The sequence below is a fragment of the Nansenia antarctica genome, assembly GCF_963989245.1.
Source record: "Nansenia antarctica genome assembly, chromosome: 10".
Classification (NCBI taxonomy): Eukaryota; Metazoa; Chordata; class Actinopteri; order Argentiniformes; family Microstomatidae; genus Nansenia; species Nansenia antarctica.
In genome coordinates, this window is record NC_137680.1 from 19,048,326 (window position 1) to 19,074,938 (window position 26,613).

General features: G+C 47.4%; 1 protein-coding gene across 1 annotated transcript in view; it reads left to right on the forward strand.

Annotated features, from left to right (window-relative positions):
- Positions 1-26,613, forward strand: part of cdkal1 (CDK5 regulatory subunit associated protein 1-like 1) — a 341,623-nt gene that overhangs the window by 196,519 nt on the left and 118,491 nt on the right. Inside the window, exons 9-10 of the mRNA XM_080540862.1 lie at positions 12,445-12,611; positions 24,420-24,565. Of these exons, the coding sequence (XP_080396988.1) occupies positions 12,445-12,611; positions 24,420-24,565 (313 nt within the window). The remainder of the gene's footprint in view (positions 1-12,444; positions 12,612-24,419; positions 24,566-26,613) is intronic.

Genomic DNA, 26,613 nt, shown 5'->3' on the forward strand with positions numbered 1-26,613 from the left:
TATATATATATATATATATATATATGTTACGGTACATGTGGGAAAACTAGGGTTAGGGTTAGGTGCAAGGGTGCTACGGTTAAGGTTAGGGTTCGGGGTAGGGTTAGGGTTAGGATTAGGGTTAGGTGTAGGGTTAGACATGCCAGCATGTACCAAGTGGATGTAGCACCTAACCCTAATCCTAGTTTTCCCACATGTACCGTATTCCCACATGTACCGTAACATATATATATATATATATATAAGCTCTACATATAGGCACCAGTAGGTAGTAGGCAGCTGCTGCTTTGTATCCACATTTTATTTGCTACTTAGTGCAGAGAAAGGAACTTGCTCCAGGTAGTGAATAGTCAAGGATAGGGCTAATTTCCCCCTCTCTGCTGCTCGGCGCTAGTGCAGCGGGTGAGGGTGAGGGAAGACTGTTGTTTTCTCCCATAATGCCCCATGGTGAACAACAGCAGGAACCAGCTGAAGGAGGAATAAACCCTCAGAAGGCACAGCAGGCCGTATAGAAGCACTTATACACAATATGTCCCCTAGCAATACACGCATTTTGAGAATCCATGATTGTCTGAAAGTGGGGGGAGAGCAGAGAACTCGTTCTCTTTGTGTGCGAAAGCAATTTTCTTAAAAGGCGACGACATTCCACGGTGGGTTGATTGAATTAGAGGATGATTGAAGTGGGCAGATGTTTCAGGTCTGGGGTCAGTGTTGTCCCTCCCCATTAGGGCCTACTAGGTGGTCTGCCTTAATGTGAACTTACTTTTGTCCCAGAGAGTCACCAGCGCTCAGTGTAAACACTCTCTTGATGGTGAGTTCCCACCGCTTGTCTCTTGAAAGGCTGGAAGAGCGTTTGGTGTGGCTGGGTCGGCCCTGGTCGGGGTCATGCAGGTTTGGATACCCCCCCCTACCCCCCCGACCACCGCCTCACAAGCCTTCATTCTTCCCTCATTGACTATCACAGAAGACTCTCCCCTGACTGACAGAGACAGACAGTCATGTATACATCATGTATCATCCCTCCAGTTCCACCACTGACTTTAATCTACAGTATCCAGGAGATCAGAAGCAACACGCGCGCCAGGCATGAATTATGGAGGCTGATCAAACTGAATAAAGGGAACGGCGAGGGTATCGATCTATACTTTACATGTACACACATTTCTCTGAGAGCGTGGCCATGCATATTTATACCCTGCCTCATTATGACAGACCCTCAGATTGGTACGGAGGGACGGATGTTGAAATGTAAAGCAGTCGAAAGGTTCACTCTCACAAACACATCTTTTGTGCGAATGTTTATTCAAGGGGGTTCTTTTAGCTGAGTTGAATTTATTTGAGCGAAAGCGCAATTGTTTAGTCCCCCCCCTGCATACAAATGAAATTACGGCGGTGTGCTTTCATTAACGAGCTAAATAACAAAGTCAAAAGGTCTGCCAGTTTGAAAGGTTAAAGTTTCCTCCCAATTAGTAATCGCATAATAATAGTACTTACACGCAGCGTATGTGACGGCTTAGCCATTGCTCTGCCCGCTGTTATGGAATGATTTACCGTTCAATTTCCTTCAGTATTATTTGATAGCTAATTGAACAGGAAATGGAGGCCATTACATATCATTGGGTGTTAGCCGGAGCCCTTGTAGTGGGTTATATATCATTGACCCTGTAACACAGTCAGCCATCCAGTTGTACAGAGCAGTGTGTTAGGGGCCTCTGGCTCACCACGGTTCACCTTGTCTGAACAGTGAGGTAAAGGGAGGGATACAAAATGCAACGGAAAGCTTGATGCATGTAGTAAATATTGAGGGCCAATTAGTGTTGATCTGTTTCCAGAAACTGTATTTCCCTCCTAGCTCCTCACACTGTGCCATAGGGTTACAGAAGAGTAATTACCTTTTCAAATGTTTTGTTTATTTATTAATTCATTTATTTATTTATTTTTTCATGATTATTATTTTTGGTTGAAGACGCTGTATGTGGACGTGGATCTCCTACATGTGTGTTTGTGTTGGAATGTGCCCGAGGGGTATTTTTTTCTCCAAAGTAAACATTGGCTGTTTGTGCTTCAGAGCTCAAACATATCTATAAGGGTCTTGAGTTGGCTCACGTTCATGCTTGGAAATGGGACATTTCACGTGCCAGAAAGCCAGGCTTAATTTACAACTGAAAGGCCTGTCCTCTGCGACGTCATTGGGGTTTCTTGGGAAACCAAATTCCCTGGTGATCCATGTGGATTGAAGTTTTGGCTCTTGGACCCCACCACCAGTTCCTAGGCTGTCTGGACTGTGTCTCTCTCTCTCTCTCTCTCTCTCTCTCTCTCTCTCTCTCTCTCTCTCTCTCTCGCTCTCTCTCTTGCTCTCTGTCCCTCTCTCGCTCTCTGTCCCTCTCTTTAATGTAACCCTGACATCACACATCAGCACATTTGCAGAGGACACAACCTCAATAAGCAGTTTATTACGATAATTACTGTACATCATTCATCAGTGATTGATTCGGTTTATCGTCAGTTTACGATCACCAGTATTTTTAGAAAGGGGTGAGTCATGGTGGTTTTGGGTGGGTAGGAAAGAGTCTCCCACCAAATATAGGCTCTGAGGCCAGTTCTAATGAGGCTCAATCAGCTGTGTTTGTAAAAACTCTGTCTTTAATCAACCAGATAAGACATGCATATTTATGCTCCAACCAATTCAGTGGTTTTGATGACCTTCATTTAGCGACTCCAAACCCAGACTCTTGTGTGTTTGGCTCTATTCCATTTTCATAATTATACCAATTTTGAATTGCTTGTGCAGGAAGTTTCTTACAAATCTTACAAAACACTTGTTTGGATGAATAGATTTCTGTTTGAGGGAAAACAGTTAATGTTGCTGCTGTGACAGTAGAAGGCCTTCAAATGTTGAAAAGCCATCAAATTACTTTTGCTATAGGAGGAAACGTCAAGGACAATCAGAAATTCATTCACGGCGGGAACCTTTAGAGTGAATTTCGAGCAGACTGTGTTTCTTTCCGTTGTTCCTAATCAGACGTATTCATGTAACATAATGGATATCTCATGTTGCAGACGGGGCCCTATGTGACAGGTACAGTATGTCCCCTGTAGGAACTCCCCATATCTTTTCAAGATATTTTGAGGCAGATAAAAAAACGATCCAGAGTTAAAACCCTGTTCTCTCCGTGCCTCTGCACTTACTGTTTTTATCTTTTGCGACCATCAGATCTTTACATGAAAATCCGCCGTGTTTACGGAGATACCGACTTGGTTGTTTACAAACTGCATTTGTTCTAAGCCTTGTCACCTCCCAGAGGCCAACGCCGCCACACGTATATGTATATGTGTGTTCTCCTTATCCGAGCGGAAATCAGCCCCAGAAGCACGACACACGACACACAGACACACACACACACCACAGCGAGAGACGACGACTCCTCGGTGCTTGATCTACCACTTGTCAGAGTTTTCTTCTTTTTTTTTTTTTCACATCCAGGCTTCATGTTAGCAGTCATCTGCATATGCTACATGCCCGGGCCTGTCTGCGCAGTCACGCCTCTCAGAGGAACAAATCCCTCATTTTCATTTGATGTTCAACTCGCTTCTCCTTCACCTTATCAATCAAAAAGATAGATGAAGAAGAACAATACCCCCGTACAACAGCTATAACAGGATCGAACAGGACACAATGAAGAACAGGCGACTCACAGGCGAATGAGTGAAGCAACTGATATTTCCCTCTCATGTGGCTGCCGAGCTGAGCCGGTTCCTAAATGTTTCTTCTTAAAGGGGGACGGATCTCCCTCGTTGGTCCTTTTTTCCCCCCTCTCTCTCTTTTCTTGTCAGCGTATCCGTCCCGTCATCCTGGCTTCACGCGCCCGAGCTTAACAAACAGTTATGTTTCAGAATGAAAACAACAGACAGGCGCAAGGTCGTTTGTCCCTGAGCCAACTCTGCCGTGTCATCCTCTGGTTCTTCTTCATCTCAATAGATTGTTTTCCCCCACCCCTCCACACCCCACCCCCATCTTCTCTCTGGCGAAAAAACTGGCCACCACTTCAGAGGAACTCTCCCTATCCATCAAAGTGATGTATGACATCATTAATCCCGTGTGAGAGGGGCTGACGCGACAGAGCCTCAAAGCCCCGTGTCTGTTCTCGCTCTACTTTCCCAGACCCCCCCCCCCTTCCTTCCTTCCTTCCTTCCTTCCTCCCTTCCTCTCCATCCTCTCCATCCAGCGTTGGAGCAGACGACGGTCTTCCTCATTCTTACCTGTGGAGAGCAAGGCACACTTGTGGATTTCACTGCACAAAGATGATCTATTTCCTATAGGTTCCTCCCAACATCCTAGTGGCCTTGTCTTTTTTTTTATCGGTCACATTTGACATGACTGTAAGTCGCCCCTATCACTGTGTAGTAACTCTGTCTTTACTCCAGGACCAACATTTGGCTTTTTGGGGCTCTACAGTCCTGTGTTGTTTGCTGTGGAGACTCTGTAGTATACACTGTAGAGGGATACCAGTATATAGAGGCCAGTAGACGTCGGGAAGGGGATGGACACTTTGTGGTTTGTGGTTTCACGTCGAAGACGGTTGGCAGGGCCTTCTGATTAGTTTGAGGACTCGAGCAATGACCACTGCTGTGCCTTGTTTCATGGATAGATTATACCTTACTGTAGATAACATTTGCATTAAAACTGCAGTTTTCAACTGAGTGTTTACACAGGAAACAGGGGCGTTTGATCCAAAAGCAATAGATGTCACATCGCTAGGGATTCAGTGCAGAGAGAACAAACAGCTTCGCCACACATTTGCGGGTTGATCCAGAGGTGAAAAAACGAAAGGCGTTCTCAGCTAAACCGCCATGCCCCGAGGACGTGTAGATGGGAGTTTATAATCTGGCCTATCAGGTTGATACTCGTCATCTGGGTAGCGAATGCATGTATAGAACCACGGTTTTCTGTATGTACGACTGATGTCGTGGAAGGCGACGTTTAGACTGTGAAATGGGATCGTTTTGTGCGCGTTCTCCGGCAGGAAGCCGGGGTATGTATACTGATGCGATTTGGATTAGAGCCCTCAGCCTGGGCCGTGTGTGTGTGTCGTAAAAGGAGGAACGGGAAGAAACGCCTGGAGACCTTCGCTGTAATCTGGGCATGAATAAATATCTATAGAAGCAGCGGGACGGCAGCCCGCGGTGACGGAATGTTTATCATGCAGATTGTAGCACTGTAACACAGGGGAGGAAGAGCGAGGAGGAGGAGGAGGAGGAGGAGGGGGGGAATAAATATGCAAACTAAACACGCAAGCGCTTCTGAGCCCTTATTAGCCCCTCCGCTGTCTCCTCTGCCTTTTCCTCCGCATGCTAATCTCTCCTAAATAAAGCTGTCGCACCACCACCGCCGCCGCCGACACTGCGCCTCAGACTCCAGCCGGCTTAGGTTACGAGCCTTGTGAGAGGGTCATCAGTGTGAGCCCCGCTCACAGGGCACACTCTTTAATTACCCCATCTAGCGGTAATGGAGCTTAACGTCTTTAGCATGCGCTCTGGAGACGCCCCCCTCCCACCCGGAGTGTAGGGCACCCAGGTCCTGCAGCAGGGTCAGCCGCACGGCCCTGATCCCTCCTGGGCTCCAGCTCTGGTCCGGTCTGCTCTGGACAGGCCCTGGTTCAGCTGTGTGTCCGCCTGAGCTGTCTCCCGGTTCCCAGAGCGGGAAGGGCAGATTCCCAGCGGCACGTGGCTCTCAGATTGTCCGAGTGCGCAAATTCGCTACTTTGGTGTTTACCCTACACACTCAAACCAGAGACGGCGTTAGGCCTGGGCATCCTGGGCTCTAGCTCCCGAATGTTTTATGAATAGCCCCGTGTCAACGGATTCTGCAAAAAAAGCTCCTGGGCTGAGCTAAGTCCCCGATGTTTCAAGATGCTAACAACTCCTCTGACTCAAACTATCGACTCTTCGAGCCCTTGCTGATGGGGAAGCCTGCTTCTCTGTGAAAGATATAAAGGTAAACAGTGTTTAAAGTGGATGAAAGAGAATGAATCATACACCCAAGGCTTGAAAGGCCAAAATGCTAGCTCGACAGCTTTCGGTGAGGCTTTCAAAAGGCAATTAACAATTTAGCTTTATTTTTTCGCTAAGCTGTTGAAATATTCATTTTATTGAGTGTTAGTGTGCTGTGTATCGTTTAATGTGATTTTACATTTTCACAATGCTGGTTAATAAACCTCAGAATGAGTTGAATTGATTGGCTTTGACGTGCTCTTCAAAGCATGCACTTCAAAGCGCGCTTCTCTCACACTGCGAGAGAGAGACAGAGAGCTGTAGAGAGCAGCCATGATGCTCCTTATGCAACAGCCAGTCAGACGACGCAGTACATGCTACTCAGCTAATGTTATGTTATGGTTGACAACAGGACAGAAACCACAGCCAGACAGCATCCCCCCCCATCTGCCCTTTTCACTGTCCCACATCGGAGGTGTCCCGCAAAGCCAAAACCTTGCCGATGACGTCAAGAGTCATGCCACCACAGTTGGCCCGGAGGAAACTACTGTAGGAGTACCGACATGCAGACTGACTGTCCTAGACAAACCCAGCGACCTCCCCTTTCCTCCACGCCCCTCAGCCCGGCCTGCTCCTGCTTGTGTTTAGCCGGCTGTGTGTTTTTATTGGAGAGCGTCGGTGCTCCAGGAAGCACTAGGCTGTCCTCCCGGGCTCTTGCCTCCGCACCCCAGCTGCAGCTGTTTCCTCCCCTCCCTCCCTCCCTCCCTTCCCTCCCCTCTCTCCCTCCCTCCGCCCGTTTGGGGATGCACCCCTGCAGGGGTCCAACTCTTCCCCACCCTGCGGGGCCCAGCCGAGGGGAGAACACTCTTTCCACACCGGCCCTGTTTCCACCCGGTGCTCCGCTCACTGGTTTTTCTCCCTCCCTCTCCCGCGAGCGCTTGGAGGTAGTTTTTTTTTTGAGGAAAAAACGAACACCCACCCATTAAAGCATGACATCAAACTGTAGATGGGGTTGATCTGGAAAGAACACAATGGCAGGTCAGAATAACATGGCATTGATCATTTTTAACGATGCGCAGGTAATGGAAATGTCAAGCTGCCTCTTGTATCCTGTTTTGCTGGTGTGTTTTAACGATACCGTACCGACCAGTTCACTGGGGGTTAATTTATTTATTTATTTTTTTACAAGTCTACCCTGCTACGTGCAAGGTATTGTGCCCCTAGCTGAAACAGTTATGCAATCCAAATAGCTGCCAGCTCTCAGAAGGCACTGCTTTGAAACAACTCAATTCATTAAATGCAAAAATGTAGTGTTCAAAGTGTTACCTTCACAGGCCTTCAATTGTGAGCGTTGAATTTGAAGTCTAGGTCAGGATGCCTCCTCAGTTTTTCTATTTATGCCCAGAACTAAAAGAAACATTAGTATTTTACAGTGAAGGCCTAGGTTACCCGCCGACAGTCATTATTTTTGAATCGACCTACAGTAGCGGTGTGTCTTGTGTCGGGTTTAAAGGTAGGTAGCTAGACTGTTTCATATGCTGCTGTTCTATTAGTATTTATGGTTTGTTTGTAGCACTGTGGCTGGATCTGGGTGTTCTGCCTCAGGGAGATGATAGTGTAAATTATTGAGGGAGAAGTGGTGAAGGATTTCATTGATAATTAATCAATGCTGAGTTCTCGCTGGCTGTGTGCGAAAGGGATGGAGTCTGTGTTTAGGAATATTGATGCAGCCTAAGGTCCGCTGAGAGAAAAGAGGTCTCGGTTTTGAAACCACTAGACCTCATTAACTACATACCTGAATCTAATTCCACTGTCCTGAGCTCCAGGATGTAGGATGTTCAGCCGCAGCTCACACCAAGATCCTACCAGTTCAGTCCGTTACCCTGGCTTCGCAGCCCGGGCGAAAATGACTGTAAAGTATGAAGTAGTGTGAACTTTCTGTACTGTGCGGTACTTTCCTGCAATGTGTGCTCCGTGTTAAGCTCAGCTATTGACGGCCGTCGTGCGTCCACTTAAGTACAATGTGGTTTCAAAAGAGAAACATTCGTTGGAATAAAGCGAAACAAATGTTTATTGATGCGTGTTTGTGTCTCAAGTTGACATGTGCAACAACAACAAAAAACAGGTCTCTGTTGCTGTGCAGTGAGACACGTCATTGTCAACCCAGCATCTGCTCTCTCTCTCTCTCTCTCTCTCTCTCTCTCTCTCTCTCTCTCTCTCTCTCTCTCTCTCTCTCTCTCTCTCTCTCTTCTCAAACTTTTTTTTCCCAGTAAATATTAATTAGCAGACTCATGTCATAACTGCCTTGTGTTCTTTCCCCTCTTCTTCATTGTTCTGGAGCCACTTGAGGCTTGCATGACTGCTGTGTCTGCACAATTCAGTAAACATGGGAGACTTCTAAAGCAAACTGTCCCCAGAATCTGACATACGAGACGAAGCACTTGTTCTGAGCTTCCCCAGTCTGTCATCCTCGTGTCAGACAGAGCCCAAACCCGGGAACAATGTCATTACTCACAGGTTTTATGAAGCGTGTACAGTATAAATAGAGTTCCATGAATCAAGCTATCGCACGATCTTTCTCCCCCCCCCCCCCCCCCCCCCCGGTTGTTGACAAAATAGTCATTTTGTCCAAATCATCGGCTGGTGAAAAATTGGCTTTGAAAATGTGCAATAAAGACAATGGTTTTATAATGATCTTATGATGTTCCTGATCTGCCTGTTTAATGTCTTGCACATTGCTCAAACCGCACTACTCCTATTCCTAGATGCCCACAGAAGTCTCATATCAATGTTAATGGTTTCGATATGTCTCTCCACTTATAGTCGCATCATTGTTACTTATGGCTCACTCACGATCGCATGCGTCTTACTCACAATGTCTAATGATCCCTCGGAGCATTAGCTCCACTTCACCCGAGCTTTTCCACTCTGACTGAAGTTCTCTGCCACTGTGTTATCTGTCTTTATGTTATCTGCCTTTATGTGGCTTCCAGGTACTGTCGGTGGTGCCGTTGTGTCTGCAACATTTGTTCAACAAATAGCAGAAATTATTTCCCATCATGTCATATGTACATGTCCAAATGATATGGTATTCTTCTATGGTATTCTATGTTATTTTATGGTATTCTATGGTATACTATACTATACTATTAGCACTTTGAGATTTATTTATGTAAAGTGCTTTACAAATACAATTTATTATTATTATTATTATTATTATTATTATTATTACTATGGTATTATTATATGGTATTCTATGGTATTTTGTGGTATTATTCTATAGTATTATTCTATGGTATTCTATGGTATACTATGGTATTATTTAGGGATGCACGATATTATCGGCGCCGAAATTAATGTTATTAAATATTTATCGGTTTTATTACATTTTAGCCGATATAGAACCGATAATATGAAGCCGGAAATATTTCCGGTTCCGGTTGTCGCGCTCATGATGCTGCGCCTGCGTACAGCCACGCAGTGTAGAGACGAGAGCGAAACATGGCTTCCCCGGTGTGGACATTTTTTAGAGTTTCTGAGGCAGATTGCGTTTGCAATTTGCAATACATGTTCGGCAAAAGTTCGGTGAACTACCGTAATAAGCCTAAAAAATTTCAACTGTTCAAAAAGTGCAACTTCTCTGCTTTCAGAAACGGTTTGAATTTTTTAGATTGGGCATATAGTTCATGAATTACGATAGTTTGAAGGAACGCTGTAAAATCCTGTCGGCGCCGACAGCTCCGGTTTCGGAGCAAGACGCGAATCTATCGGCATTAGTCAAATACATGCTCACATCCAGTCATCCGCTCACTGCTCTCCATCAAAAATGGCACATCCATCAATAATATTACTTAATAACAACTGCTCTGATTAGATTGCTTAGATTGTTGAATACATCAACGGGGGGAAAAGCGAGATGAACTCGCGAGTATCATGCTTCCTCCATTGAACGGAAAGTCCTATCTATTCCATTCAAAGTGTTTTAGCCTTCCCCCTTTCCACTGGTAATAAGGAATTGGCAAGAATAGATCGATATAAATAGATCAACATAATGCAGCACTATCATGCACAGATCAGCCTTAAAACATGTAACGTTAGATATATAACGGAGCGATGTATTTCTACGGAAAGGCTGACTGACGCGGGGCTCATACAATCTCCGCGTTTGTTATAGATACGAGTGCTCCGGTGTCTTGCTGGTAGTCAAATATATTTATTTATATATACAGCATATAGATGTTACGTGCCTGTTACCTGCCGCTTTCAGTTCTAGTAGTTTAGATTTCGCAACCAGGGAAATGCCGACATGTGTTAAAGGGAGCAAGAAGTGAATCTACCGGCATTTGACTCACGAGTGAACGGCGAAAATGGCTGGACGGCACAGCTTGGGATTCCATTGAAGTTACAGGGAACTATGTGTGAAAGAGACTTAAATGATTTCAACATTTGAAGAGTCAGAAGTGTTCTCTTTGTTGTGTTAACAATAGTGATGTAAGTTAGATTTGGTGAGATCACTATGGAATATTAAATCATCAATCTTTGCTCACTACATAGCCTTTCTTACCTTCAGGTGTGCATGAACTACATGTTATCAACTGTGAAATTATATCTGTTCTCATATCGGTTATCGGCCACGAGAAGCGGGTAAACATCGGTTATCGGTTGGAAAAAATGCATATCGTGCATCCCTAGTATTATTCTATGGTATTCTATGATATTATTATATGGTACACTATTGGTGCTTTTCCACTACAGTGCCAGCCCGGGTCGACCCGGGTCAGCCCTGTTCTTTGACGCTTTTCCATTGAGCGGCCTGTGTCAGCACGGCACGGCACGGTAAAATAGTTCTTGTTCGGGATGGGTAGCGAAAGTTGGGAAGGGTACATTTTTGCCAGGCTGCGTGTGACGTGTGACGCTGCACACCGTTGATTGGTCAATGGAAATCGTCATCCCATGTTCATAGATTTCATCACTAACCGCCATTTTTAAATACCACAACAGATTTCGCTCTAGGAAAATGTCACTTACTGTTTCTGTAATGTATTAATAAAGATTTGAACAAATATGATAACCATCGTATTATCTTAGTTTAATGTCATTTCAATGCATCATAGAACTTTTATTTACAACAAGCATAACAAAAAATCGCTATTATGGCGATGTACTATGCTGCCGCTTCCTGGTTGACGACTCCCGTTGACAGCGGGGGGACAGACAATTTCTACCCGGGAATTCGCTCTGCGCTGTGTCGACCGTGATAGGAGTGTAGTATCGACACCATTCAAATGGTTTTAAATTCCCTGTCCTCTCCCCTATCCGAACACGTTTTAATTGTTATCCTAACCCACGGTAAATCATAGTTATTAACCCGCAAAGGGTGCCTCCGGGCACCGTCTTTGCCCGTGAATAACACCGGCTGTGAAGGTGGTACAAACACAATACTCCTTTGCTAACTTCACCATCGGTATACGGTCATTTTGAGCCCTTAACCACCGCGCTGACACCCCGAGAAGTTATGCTTTTAACCGTAAACTCAATGAACCGGGAGTTCACCCACTGCTCTAAGCAGCAGCACGTCATGGAGGATATCAGCGGGGGGACAGACAATTTCTACCCGGGAATTCGCTCCGCGCTGTGTCGACCGTGATAAGAGTGTCGTATTGACACCATTAAAATGGTTCTAGATTCCCTGTCCTCTCCCCTCTTGGGACACGTTTGAATTTTTACCGTAACCCACGGTAAACCACAGTTATTAACCCGCAAAGGGTGCCTCCGGGCACCGTCTTTGCCCGTTAATAACACCGGCTATGAAGGGGGTAGAAACACGACTATGCTGGCTAACTCCACCATCGGTATACGGTCATTTTGAGCCCTGAACCACCGTGGTGCCACCCCGAGAAGTGAACCGGGAGTAAAACATGCGTCAAGTGCTTATATTCACTACGAGCAGTGTCGACATCGATCAGGCAGTAGCCATCTCATATGCTCATACAGTTCATAAAGCAGACAAGTGAAGGCAGTGGTTTTAAGGGTTCAAAAAACATGACTTTATTATGTGTACATAGCTTCCTCTCTCTCTCTCTTTCTCTTTCTCTCCAAAAAAATCACGGTTAATAATATACCACATGCCGAGGAAAAAGTATACGATAGCTTCAAGTTCCTCCATGTTGCTATTGTTGTGGCTGTGTTGTGTCTCGTGAGAATATACGTCACCACCATGGCGCGCTGTTATGACGCGTAACTCCGCCTACTATCTCCTGCTCCTCCTACTCGTTCCTGGTCTCTTGTGTATTGTGGAAAAAGGCTCATACCCAGAACTGTTCAAAAGCGTGCCGAAGCGAGCCGTGCTGACCCGAGCCGGGCCGGTAGTGGAAAAGCGCCATATGGTATTCTATGGTATTATTTGCTACTGATATGGCCTCATTGGATTTCTCTCTGCCCTTTTCCCCTCAGAGGGAGTGTGTGAGATCTGGCTGACCAGTGAGGACACGGGGGCCTATGGGAAGGACCTGGGCACAGACCTGCCCACCCTGCTGTGGAGCCTGGTGGAGGAGATCCCAGAGGGGGCCATGCTCAGACTGGGCATGACCAACCCTCCCTACATCCTGGAGCACCTAGAGGTGAGAACACCTACCATACTACCACCTACCCTACTACCACCTCGCCCATCACGTTCACCTTTACTGCACCATGTGTTTACACCAAGCACAGCTCCTCCAGCTTTACCCAGAACTGTATACCAAGCGTCAACCCCCACTAGTTTGCTATAAAGGCAGTTGTTGAATGTTGTTATTATGAATAAATACGTTATTGATTCATTGCAATATCAAGGCTTTTGCCTCCCGTTTTAGTGTTTAGTAAGGTTGTTGTTTAATATAGTAGCTAGCCTACATTTTTATGGGGGGAAATTACACCGTTGTTCGGACACGAAGGACTAAAGTTATGACGGTAAAACATTAAATCTCATTTGAGTGGCTGGATGGTAATTCTCAGCCCCTGTAACCTCCCTGGTTGAACAATGGCCAGAGATAGTTGCCTGTCCCCACTCTGCCCCAGGTGGGGTGAGCGGGGTAATCCTCCTGATGTGGGGAAGAAGTGCTGGGGGAAGCAGTTTTAATTTTCTCAGGGTTAATTGAGGTTGTCATTTTGTCCCCATATGTGTAGGTTACGTTTATGCTCTGTTACATTCAAATTAAAAACTGATGAAGATTTTTTTTTTCTAATGAAAGGAAATAACAATTACATGCTAATTAGAAATGTAGGGTAGGGTTTGGTATATGTGGTGGACAGTCGAAAGCGTTTCATCTGCTAGAGTCAGTTTCAATATTCAGCTCCATACGTTCAGCAGATGCGCTTTTTTTTTATACTTTGGACAATTATTCTTCAAGTAACTTGAGTGCCTCAAAGTACTTACTCCTTCAATCTTTTGAAGATAAAGTGTTAAGTTCCTGTCACTCTGAAAGGGCAGAACTATCTTTTTTTTTGTGTGCTTTTTTATGACACCGGGTATTGCGTCACCTGATATTGGAAAATCAAACAAAATGGTTTTGATTGGTGAAGAAAATGCCAGGTGCACTCTTCTTCAGAAACACTCACATTTTCTACTTCTGACAGTCTGGAAAACCACAAGTCCATTTGGTGATTGTGGCTGTTAGGTCCAGATTGCCTCTCATGGGCATTTCATCTTGACATTTGATTACATTGTGACTTTAAAAGCCGCAAAGCTTTTTTTCCCCTCACTATTGTTTTTGAACAGTCTCACTTTGCCTTTTATGAGTGGGGTTTTAAAAGTACAAGAAAAGGGGCTGTAAGTTCAACAGCAAAAGCTATGTCTTCCTGTGGCGTATCAAGACCCTTTATAAGGAACCGTTTAGCAGGCATTAGCCTAGCGGCAGAGAACAGAGTGATTAGAACTCTCTCTCTGTCACTGGCCTTGGAGATTGCAAAGCAGCTGCCAGACAGAAGATGGGCTTGTGTTAAGCGGGTACGAAGCGATTGGGAAGGGAGGGGGAACCAACGGGAAACTAAATGGACTAAAAAACGAGGCGCCTTATTAAAATCCTCAGGATCAAATCAATTAAATAATGGATGTCCATTTCATATTTGCCAGAGCCCTCATCTGAATATAGGTATAGATATGTTTCCCCCATTCAGGCAGGTTTCACAATTATCTGTGGACTACGCTCATGCAAACCTGTTAAAGTACAATTTAAATGCAGAGTAGCTCAGCATCTACAGTAGGCCTGCACTGGAGGTTAAATCTTTTCAGGATATTGTGCTGATGATTACAAAAATCCGTCTTTGATGTGATCATATTCTCAGAAGAAATTAGTGTACTCAATTTTGGAATTGCAATAGCTAAGTTAAAATGGTGAAGTGAAGCTTTTCCAAACTAAGTATCTTTTATTCATTAAAGCAATATTAACCCTGCCCCATGGCTTGAAGAGTTATGGAGTTTTAGAGAAGAAACTTTAAATCTGAGGTATTTTATATTACAATAAACCCAACACAGAAACTATTGTAATTTACCCAACATTCCCCGACGGTGGTCCAAGGGCCTTATATTTGCTTCGGTGTGGAAGTACCCCTTAAAGGAAACCACAGAAGACAGCTCATAGCAACAAGAAACCTTGTTTTATCTTTAGAAAAGTGACTTTCTTTATACTATTCACAAATTGAACCTTTACGTCCAAGTTCTCGTTCTCTCTCTCCCTGTGATCCATCCCTTTTTTATTGTCCTTGATCTAAAGAGGTCAGTGTGAACACACCTCATTATCACAGACACATCCAGGTCTTAAGAAGTGGCTGGCTGTGGTCGCAGCTGACCCACGCTGACACGCTGAATACTCATTTCCTAACAGGCTGTTCACGTGAAGCACCCTCTCTCTCTGCTGGATTATGCGCTTGCAGAGCCCTGTGGTTGACAATGGGGTCAGATCTCTCTCCCTGTGATGGTCACCTAATGAAACACTATACCACACATGTGCTGGAGCACATTGATCTGAGCCCCGACTCTTTTATGAGGGGATATTATTCTGTTCTGCGAGGCGTAGCCAATGGGAGAGCAGCGGAGGAGGAGACGCCAGAGAGGGGTCAGGCGGCAGCGCCTGCTTGACTGTAGGTTTGAACGTTTTTTTAAGAGGCTTTGTCTTTTCTCCGTGGCGTGACCCCCGCCGCTGAATAGAACTCTTTTAAAATCCCAACAATTCGCCATCTTTCGTTTTCCTGGTATTAACACAGGCGCTCTCATTCAGGGGAGTGCACCGTTATACAATACCGTTTTATAGAGAAGACAAACTGCTGCTGGAACGGCTCTATGAATGAGCACAATGTGGAAAACGAGGTCAGTATGATTACCACTGTTAACTCATTTCCTCTGGTATCTGTGGTGAATCAGTCCGCATGCCGCGAAGGCCCACTTAAATAGATTCTTTAAAGAGCAATACTTCTTATTTTCCATCCTTACGACCGACGCTATACATCTACCTTCAGCCGTTTAGACCAAGAAGCCCCCTCGCTCTTATCGAGAGCTACTTCAAAATCCATCCATACGATGGGGAGTTTGTTCCTGTATACACACAAGAGATGTAGGGGTGTGTTTCGGGGATCTCTCCTCTGAATAATTCAGAGCACACCCAGCACTCTTGAGCCTTGTGTCCTCTATAAAACAGCAGAGATGATGCTGTAAAGCCTCTAATATGTTTTGTGGCACAGTATGGGGTCTTACATGGTTCCACCTTGACTGTGACCCGGGCGGATGATTAGGTTGCGGTGGCACGTTTGCCCTATTTCTCTACCTCTACTCCTCTCATGTTCCAGTCATGTTTCGTCCCCCCCCCCCTACTCCGGCCTTTAATCTGGGGAGTGAGAGATGTGCGAACACTCACAGTTCAGTCAATTATACCCCAGGCCCCGGGGAGGACCGGCGCAATTTGTATTTTGGAGCACAGGCGTTTGCTAATTTCATCCGAAACACGCGCCATTTTCATATTAATGAATCTCCCGGGACTCTTTTGTCCATTAGGGGCTTAATGTGCCGTTGTGGCGACACTACGGCAAATTGATGCAAAAAAGAATCCATTTCGATTTCTGTTTTTGTAAATGATGACTGCACTCGGGGGGTTGAAGGGAGTTCGCTGGTCATCTTTGTTGCGTTTGCTACGGATGTCGTCTTAAACGCGCCGACCGAGGGAGAATATATCGAGGCGTAACGAGTTGTTGTTGCGAACGTTTGAGTTTTCTGCTCTTTTCCCCTCTCTATCTAATGAATTATAAAGTGGCCTTTTTCTTTCGTTTCCAAAAACAGCCTAGCTGCAGGATTCTACTGTGTCATAGGAGTGAAAATTCATCAAATGAGAGTGGATTCTGCCTGGTCCTGTGAGCAATCTCACTTTCTCCCTCCATTTTGCCCTTTTCACCGGGCAGTTGTTTTTGTGCAGAATGCTCACTCACAGCAGCTTGGAAACTGGTGGAATTGCTGACACTGATTGGTGCGGCCATCTGCAGACTGAAGCTCTCTGCTCTGGGCACACGGCTCCCTCAGCTCCCGTCTCAGGCTGCATTAAAGCCCCTCTCCACACCTTAGAGTCCCTCTGTGGCCTGGCTCCGTATGGTTGCTGCAGCCAGCCAGTCAGGCCTGCTCTCTCCCCCCCCCCCTGCCGTCCTGTGTGTCTGGGGCACTGTACCATGGCATCTCCCCAGGGACGGTTCTACAAGAAGTAGAGTGAGGGGAGGGGAGGGGAGGGGTGGGGGGGCGGTACCGGGGGAACTGGCCTCAGCGTCAGGGGAACCAGCCGCTGTAGAATCTCTCTCTCTTCTCGGGAGACACCCGTCTAACCATGTGGGAAGCCCTTAACTTGGTCTCCCCAGGGACCCCCCCCTCCCCCGGGGCTGGGACCATGTGTATCTGGGTGAGTCTGGGGAATGGGGGGGGGGGTTGGACAGGGCATGCACCTTCACTCAGCAGCTGTCAGATCTCTCCTGCCTCAGACGAAGCCTAACCCCCCCCCTCGTCACACCAGAGCTCTATTCTCCGGCTCATCTAACAACTTGATTGACGTGGTTGAGAGGGAAGTCAGATGCTCAAAGACCCTCTTTTTGTTGAAGGATCTACTCACTACCTCTTTTTTAGTTTACAGTGAGTGAAGTGAGTGGATCTGCAGCTGTGACTGTTCGCGTTGGGCTCCCCTCTCCTCTTTCCATAAAAATCCCCTCCAAAAATCTGCCTCTGTGGATTGTGATTGTATGCCATGTACTTTACAGGAGTTGGGGAAAGAATACACAACACACTAGTCCTCAGTACCATACAGTGCCATTGAAAAAGGTGTTAAAACACTCTCTGGAGGAGGGAAATGTGCTTTACATGAGTGCTGTGCCACCAAGCCCACTGAGAGACTCTTTAACTCACTTTCACTCACTCAGCCGAGAATTAACAGCTTGAGGGAACGGCTGTGGACAGATGTCGCCCGGCTCGCGGTGCCAAAACCCCAAACCACGTTATATTTCTGTTGACCGACACCTCACTCTTCACCACCAACGAGTTTAGAAAAATCAATTCCTCTGTGTCGGAAGAGACAAATGAAAGGTGGATAATTTTAGAAGTGGCGGTGATGTGCAGTAGTTGGGGGGGGGTTAAAAAAAAAGAAAAGAAAAAAAAAGGGAGCTGTCGATCATCGATCGCCACGTACAACGATGAGCTAAATGCAGTCCTAACGCACCTCCAGGACATGGATTTACTCAGGAAACAGAATGACATTTTAATGGATTAATTATCTCCCGCTACGTAAAAAAAAAGTAGAAGCAGGTTTTTTATTTTTTTACAGAACGGGAGTTATCAGTGCAACAGCCACACCACCTAATCTGATTCAGAAGGAAGCCCCGGGCCTGTGAGCCATGGTACCGTATGCATGTGCATGAGTTAGGCGGCAACCCCCCCTATCCCTACCTCTGGATTCTAGCCAAGCCAACGCTGCCTACTATTTACCACAGCCTCATTTCCATGCAGGTGTGGTATGGGGGGGGGGGGGGATTCGAGTCACCGAGAGGTGGGGAAGGGATGTCTTGATGATGGGGTTCTGGTCAGAGAGAGGATGAGCCCTCATGAGGAATGGCCAACAGCAGACGAATTTGGATTGTTTATTTCCTCTGTCAGAGTGTGCAGATGCATAATTCATTATGTATTGCGCTTTCTTTTTTGTATCTCAAATAAGCATGTTCAAGACCTGTTTACACTGGTCTACTTCATGGATAGAGTGAAGATAGATATAGATAGAGTGAAGATAGATAATAGTCAGGAAGTGTACAGGTTCATTTAAGGATAGAACGAAATGTCAGTGCGACTCACCATGCTTGCCTACATGTAGCCTAAATACAATGTATTGGTGTATTTAAGGTCCCAGACAGATTTTCTTGATATCTTCCAATCCCCCCCTACCCTTATCTTACTACTTAGTCTATTTTAAAACCGTTGGCTCGAGCTGCCATTTTCCATTCTAATATCACGATAGTGGAGCTTTTCATCCCTGGCAGATTTTGTGTTTTTCAGGCACGGTGTGCCAAAACACATGCACATGGTCCAAGGAAAACAGCAATTATCCAAGAAATACAGGTTCACTGGCCCATTGGGAAATGCAATATAACGAAGGAGAAAATCATTATGCACTTATATTCCACATTCAGTTCAAGATGCGATAAAATGTTAACAAATGTTTTCCCTTATTTTGGAAACGTCCTCTCTCAGTTCTGCAGCTCGTCAAACAGGCAAACTGCCTGACCGCATTAGCGTGTTTGGAATGCTGCAGCTTCTATATCAGCCCTTCCTCTCCTCATATCTCCTGCATCTGGTTGCTATCAGATCAATTGGGCTAAGCCATTTCATCATGGCATGGTATGTGCATCTAACGTGATCAGTGAGAGATGAAAGGGGGGGGGAAGGCTTTCATTGGAAGTCTGTGGGCATTAGGTAGTGGCGGTATTATAATGTCTTATTATTACTGGACTCCATCACCGACACAACCCCGCTGACCCTCCGGTTATGGGAGATCTCTCGCTCGCATTGTGCGCTCTTCAATTGAATTAGGTTTGGCCTTAATTTTCTTCCCCCCCCCCGTTATCTCCCCCCGAGCACTGCTCCCGCATGGTAATTCCGCCACCCGTTCCATTGATACACTAATAAAAAGCCTTTTTTGCAGGCGGAAAAGTGCATTGTTTATCAAGCTTTTTTGTGCACATTTGCGAAAATCTCTTTATGCAATTAGCGAGCGAGCTTTGATGTGAAGTCATGCTGGCTTGATTTGAGGAATGTCACCCGTCGGGGCGACTGACAGGAAGGAGTCTAAAAACAACTACATTTTAGCATGAAAATAATACGGCTGGCGGTTTCTCACACACGGTACAGGTCAGTACAATGGAACATTTGGAAGATGTCTGGAAACACTTCTCATATGTTTGAGTTTTCTAAGTTATTGTCCCTGACTGTCCTTTAGGTGTATTGTTACAGCCTCACCCCTGGGACCGGGGCAGGACAGTGGATGATAATGTTACAGTCATTAGGAGGCGTGAAGCGTGGGCGATAGAGGCTGTCACCCCCCACATGATGGATGACCCAGGGACGACTGACTGTCTCAGTGTCTGCTGTGCCATGAAAGAGAGCTGGCCTCACTAAATTAATCTCCAGTGCCCATCGCGGGTCCCCTGTCACTCAAATGCGATGCCATCTGCAAGGCTCCGTGCCTCTCCCCCCCCCTCCCTCCACCTACCCACCTTCATGTCTGCAGCCGCCGGATTGGTCGATTGAAATCAGGGGGGAGTCGTCATTGTCTAGCTCTAATGAGATCGGAGCGCATATTACCGTCGCCCAATAAATGATGCTTTTACTGGGTAAATAAGATGCATATTAAAAGGACTTGCTGTCTGGGACCTGAGGTGGGGCAATCAGATAATGACGCTAACACTGACGATAATTAGATATTGCTTAATTAACAACTCTGCATTTTCCCTCTTTTCTCTATCGCAAACAGTATCAGATATCAGATGTTTGAAGAAGCAATTTCTGTGACGGTACGAAATGAACGTCGGGTTACCTATTAAGTATGATAAAAGGAGAAAGAACGTTGAATATTCAACACTTATTTTTCGGAGGATACACAGAGAAATCAGCGTGATCTAATCCGTCACATTTACTTAAATTCATTCTGGCTGTATACAATTTGGAAGGGATTGCAATTAGATTGTCTTTTCTTTATTTATTTTTTTCCATGTTGTCGATAAGAATGAGTTGTGTGGCAGAATGATAATACCCGTAAGGATAGGTTGTGGTTTGGTTATTAGGTCCTGGCCTTTGTAAGGGGCTTGGAAGGATCTTCTGGCAATCTGTGCTCACACACACACACACTGTACAAGCTATATTACACATGGGAGCATGGGGTTATTTCATGAGATTATGACCAGACTGAACAGGTTACTGTTTAACATCTCGCACTGACATCACTGATGAAATCTGCACATTTGGGCTTCCTGCAAGGGACCATGGGAAAATCCTTCTCCCAGCCTCATTTTTCGACAGATCCCATTTAACCAAAACAGTCAATTTCTCTCTTATGTGATTTCAAGCTGTTCATACATGCTAAGTCTGCTAACCCGTACATTGAAAGCACACATTCTTAAATTTCCCCCCACATCTTTCTCTCTGCCAGTGATGCAATGCCTCCTAGCCTCATTAAAAGTGATGTGAATAACAGGAGTGTTTTAAGGGTACATAACCCCAGGTAGGAGGTTGCCAGGACACCACAGCGGCGTGTGTGCGAGGCCAGGAGAGACAGGTTTCAGGGTGCAGCTCCTCGGTGTGTGTGTGTGTGTGAAAACACACACCAGCAACACACATACAGTCTCTCACCGCCTCCACTTGCCATTCAGTGCTACCCCGCTCCCCGCTCCCCGCTATCCCATAATCCTGCTCTGTCTGGTGTGACACAGCGCTAATTCGTTCGGATACTTTACATAGTCCCAGTAGAAAGTAGGCCTGATTTGTCTACATTACTAATCAGCTGGTATTCTTCAATCTAATTAATTCTTTTAATTTTGATCCTCTAATGTGTAACCCCATGTGGTGCCGTACAAGGGAGCCAGACTTGCCGTGATGGGGAGTGGAGGGTGTGCACGAGCACAATGGGTTTTAATTGTGAAGACGGACGTTGCAATCAACAAATTCTTCGGAAAAATCATTCCTCCTCTTCTTAGTAGTGATTAGACGTCGGGTAATGATACATTATGAGATGTGATTGGGCCGGCTCGGAAAGAATTAACATCTGCGGTAGCCTCCTTACCCTCGTGTGACAGCAGGTTCTGCTCTACCTCAGGGGAAATGAGTCCACTTCACTCCCCTGTTCCCCTGTTATTTGCCCCATTTTCCAAACTAGGAAAGAAACTCTCTATCCAACCACGTTTTTTTTTTTATTAGATTTTTTAAGAAGAGGAAACCTTGGGTTGTCCTTAAAGATATGCGGTTTTTGTGTTCAAACTCACCGACAACGACAATGGACAGCATTTTCTCCCTGAAGAAAAGTGTATGAACACATGACCTCGGAGCTGTCCTCAGGTTGCTAGCGAGGGCTGTTGGAATTCCGACGTTTTAGAAATGCGATGAAAGGAGCGTCGCTTTTCAATTTGACACGTAACACAGAGGTGAAAGCGACAGAATGTTGATCAATCTCGGTGTCATACGACAAACCGAGTGCAAACCGAGTGCAAACCGCCCCTCTTCTCTGGGTCGGTAGAATAGTCTCCTGAAATGGGACGCATTCCCAGTCTCCACACAGGGGGGGGGGTAACTTGAACCCTTGTCGCTGTGGCGTTTACATCACAAACACGGCCAGCTGCTCAGGTGGAGAGGCTGCTGGGAGGGGCTGGGGAGAGGCAGGGTCCGCTGGAACATACATTCACACATAGTCACACACACACACACACACACACACACACACACACATAGATCTATACATTCACACACACACACACACACACACACACACACACACACACATACATACATTCACACATACACACACACACGCACACACACACACACATTCACACACACACACACACACACACACACTCACACACATACACACACACACGCACACACACACACACACACACACACACACACACACACACACACACACACACACACACATTCACACACATACACACACACACACACACACACACACTCACACACATACACACACACACGCACACACACACACACACACACACACACACACACACACACACACACACACACACACACACAAGTGCCGAGCTGTGGGTTAGAAAATGCAGTCCTCTGAACCAGCCGAGAGGAGTCAGTCAGTCAGGCCTTTTAACAACTTCTCAGAGAGGGTTCCCTTTCCCATCGACTCCAGATGGAAATGAAATAATACATCTCCCTTTCTCCTGCCAAGTTTGGCTGTTATTATAAAATTAAAGTTGGGAATATGAGAAAGGGGGCGAACCAGATGTACCAACCTCCCAGCAGCTGTGTGCTTTTAAACATCTGTCATCTGCGGTTTCTATTATGCTCTTTTTTCTTTTTGTTTGTTTTGGTTCTGGCTGTTTCTTTTGTCCCGGAGTCATATATGCCAGGCAAGTGCTGCCATAGGGATCGGGTGCTGTCATCTGAATGGTTTTAATTGCTTGCGCAGCTACATTTGACCTTCGCCCCCCCCCCCCCCTACCCCTTGTCATTGTCTCCTTCGTGCCTAGATTCAGTCCTCCATTGTGTAGCGCGGTGGAGCCAGGCGACCTGTGTTTGAAGGTCCTTGTTTGAGGAGCTTGGCTTTGGCCCGCCTCATTTATCTCTTCAGAAGTCCCCCCCCCCCCCATGTTCCCCACCACCTATTCTCCTCCAGCCTGCCCTGGGACAGAGGTGTGTGTGTGTGTGCGCATGCGTCCGGGGGGAGAGGGGGGTCACGTGTTTGCTGTCATCATAACAAATGCCCTCGCTGTTTTTGAGAAATTCCACTGACCTTTACAGGGAATCAAATCCGTTTTGTGCCCCCCCCCCCCATCCTTCCGAGGGCCTGGTACAGGATTGTCTTAGCAGACGGCCACGGTCCCTTCAGGTGGGGTTGGGGGGGGGGGGGCACTCCCGCTCTCTCTCTCTCTCCACTCAGGGGAGAGGGATAATTAAACTGTGTGTCAGAGCCAAACAGACCTGCTCCCATTTACACAGTTCAGCTGCAGTGTTTATTACTGATAAACTCACAACTAACACACACACACACACACACACACACAGGCCTCAAAAAGGGGGCCAAAGCACAAACGAGAGAGCCCCCCCCCCTCTCACTGGTGTGTTTCCCACCTGTGAAGCGTAGGGGGGGAAAAGCTGCCTTCACTTAGTTTTTACGGCTGTTCGAAATGAAAGAATCGCTCGTTTGAGTCGAGCTTTGGGTGTGAGACTTTTTTTCTGTCAAAAAAGAAGAAGAAGAAGAAGAAGAAGAAGTAGAAGAAGAAGAAGAAGAAGAAGAAGGAGGAGGAGGAGGAGGAGGAGGAGGAGGAGGAGGAGGAGGAGAAGAAGAGGAGAGACCGGGGCTCTCTGGGAATCGACATAACTCGCCGTGACATTTTTCCCTGGCGCACGGGGTCTGCATTCCATTACCCAGAAAACACTGGGCCACGCGGTGGTGAAATTGCAAAGCATGCAAAGAAAGAATATCAGATTACTGTACTGCAACAGCATAATTATTGAAAGGGACAATTCATGGGGAGAGAAGAAAAAAGAGGCGGGGGTGGGGGGGTAACCCTAACCCTTGTCACTGTCGGTATGTGGCTCATCTCTGGGGCGAGTGTGTTCCACCTCCAGGAGGGAGGGGAGAGATGACGCTCCTCCAAAACTCAAGGTGCTCCTCTGGGTTTATTGGGATTGACGGGGGCGCTGAAGCCGATTTCGGTACATGATAGTCATGACAGTGAATGATTCCCTTACCCCCGCCCCCCCCCTTACCCTCCGCCTCCCCCTCCCCCCCTTACCCTCCGCCTCCCCCTCCCCCCACCCCCCTTGACCGAGCGTTAGAATCCCCCAGTCAAGTGAAGGCACATGGGTAATTTTAACAGGGAAAAAAGTTGAATTGATATCACACATGGTCGTAATAATCCTTCCCCTGGTGCTACTCTCTCACCAGTGTGCACTGGCGGTGCCCTTGTCCTCCCATGTCTACCTCCGCCAGCCTCCGCTGGTGTGTGTGTGTGTGTGTGTGTGTGTGCGTGTGCGCAACACGTGCTCCAACGGTGTGTCTTCTGACTGCTTGAAATGAAAGGATAAGCTCTCTCTCACAGAGGTGACATGCCAGGGGGGATTCCACCCCCCCACCCCCCCTCCACCTGATCACAGCGTCCCGTTTCATCTCCCTCCCTCTCCTCTCCAGGAAATGGCCAAGATCCTCAGCCACCCGCGGGTGTACGCCTTCCTCCACGTGCCGGTCCAGTCGGCCTCCGACAGCGTCCTGGCGGACATGAAGAGGGAGTACTGCGCAGATGACTTCAAACGCGTGGTGGACTTCTTAAAAGACAAGTAAGTCAGGAAGTAGCCCCCCCCCTCCCCCCCCCCCCCCCACCCCTGAAAGAGAAGGAGAAGGAGAAGGAGGGGAGGGGGGATGGTGAAAAAGGCACAGATATCACAAAAGAGCAAAGAGCTTAGCCAGGCTCTTTTGCCCATTAGCATTCCTGAGTGGCTTTTTTTTTTTTTTTTTACTTTCTTCTCTCTGTGTAAAAAAAAAAAAAAAGGGGGGGGAGGGAGATGAAAAGTGGTTCAAGGTTTAGTGAGTGTGTGGGCTGGCTGGTGGTGCTGGAACAGGCCTTGATGTGGCCGTACCCCTGCTGCCAGCCCTCCTCTTTCCACCCCCCCCACCCTCCTCTTTCCACCCCCCTCCTCTCTCCCCTCAGGGCAGGGGGTCTGAGACTCTCTCTCCCCTCTGGTTGGTGTCAGACACTCGTCATCCTGCCTCACGCCACACTCTCTCTCTCTCTCTCTCTCTCTCTCTCTCTCTCTCTCTCTCTCTCTCTCTCTCCCTCCCCCTCTCTCTCTCCCTCCCGTGGTGTGGAGGGGTCTGCCGGGGTCTCTGGCTGTCTCTCTGTGTGTCTGTGTGTGTGTGTGTGTGTGTGTGTGTGTGTGTGTGTGCGCACCCGCGTGCGTGTGTGTGGGTGTGGGCGTGCCTGTCTGCGTGTCTGTGGTTGCTTTGAGATGCCTGGCTAGAGACCAGAGGTCAGTCTAATGGGTTACCATGGTCCCCCTGACCCACAGACACCCAGAGAGGGCCTGGCCCCTCCCCTTGACCCACAGACACCCAGAGAGGGCCTGGCCCCTCCCCCTGACCCACAGACACCCAGAGAGGGCCTGGCCCCTCCCCCTGACCCACAGACACCCAGAGAGGGCCTGGCCCCTCCCCCTGACCCACAGACACCCAGAGAGGGCCTGGCCCCTCCCCCTGACCCACAGACACCCAGAGAGGGCCTGGCCCCTCCCCCTGACCCACAGACACCCAGAGAGGGCCTGGCCCCTCCCCCTGACCCACAGACACCCAGAGAGGGCCTGGCCCCTCCCCCTGACCCACAGACACCCAGAGAGGGCCTGGCCCCTAGCCCTGACCCACAGACACCCAGAGAGGGCCTGGCCCCTCCCCCTGACCCACAGACACCCAGAGAGGGCCTGGCCCCTCCCCCTGACCCACAGACACCCAGAGAGGGCCTGGCCCCTAGCCCTGACCCACAGACACCCAGAGAGGGCCTGGCCCCTCCCCCTGACCCACAGACACCCAGAGAGGTTCAACACAGGGGTCAGGCAGACAAACCCAGAACCACTGGCCACGTTTAGGACATGACAGGAGAAAGAACCAAAGTCAAATCACTTGATAACTCTCGGTGTGAACTTACTCAGTTATACAACAATGTCTCTCATACAGGCGTTGTGTACTAGAGTGATATGTCGTACAGAGGAGCATTCATAGACTAGGGCCGTATGAATATGCATCTAATAAAAAAACTACGGAATTGATCGATGCAATTTTGAACGGGGATTAAACCGTGACATTTAACCAAATGCCAGTATCCGCGGCTCCGAGACAGATCTAATTCTCCGGCAAATGTCTGTTTGTACACCGACTCCCTGGACGCGGGCTTGGAGCGGTTTGAGTGAGGTGAGGTTTACACGGTCGTCAGAAGGGAACAGAAAACAAGATTGAACTCCTCCAATAAACGTTGTCCTCCGCATCTGGCTGTGGTCTCTCAGCTCATATCTGATGACATCACAGAGGCACGTGGCCCCATCTCTGTGAGGTCACAGGTCACGCCTCCCCCACACTCCTCCCCAGGGTCCCTAGCCCCCCCTGCCCGTCACCAGGAAAGTGCAGGTTGCTCTCTCTCTCTCTCTCTCTCCCTCTCTCTCTCTCCCCCTCTCTCTCTCTCTCCCGCTCTCTCTCTCTCCCTCTCTCTCTCCCTCTCTCTCCCCCCCCTCCCTCTCTCTCTCCCTCTCTCTCCCCCTCTCTCTCTCTCACCCTCTCTCTCCTTCTCTCTCTCTTTCTCTCTCCCTCCCTCTCTCTCTCTCTCTCTCTCTCTCTCTCTCCC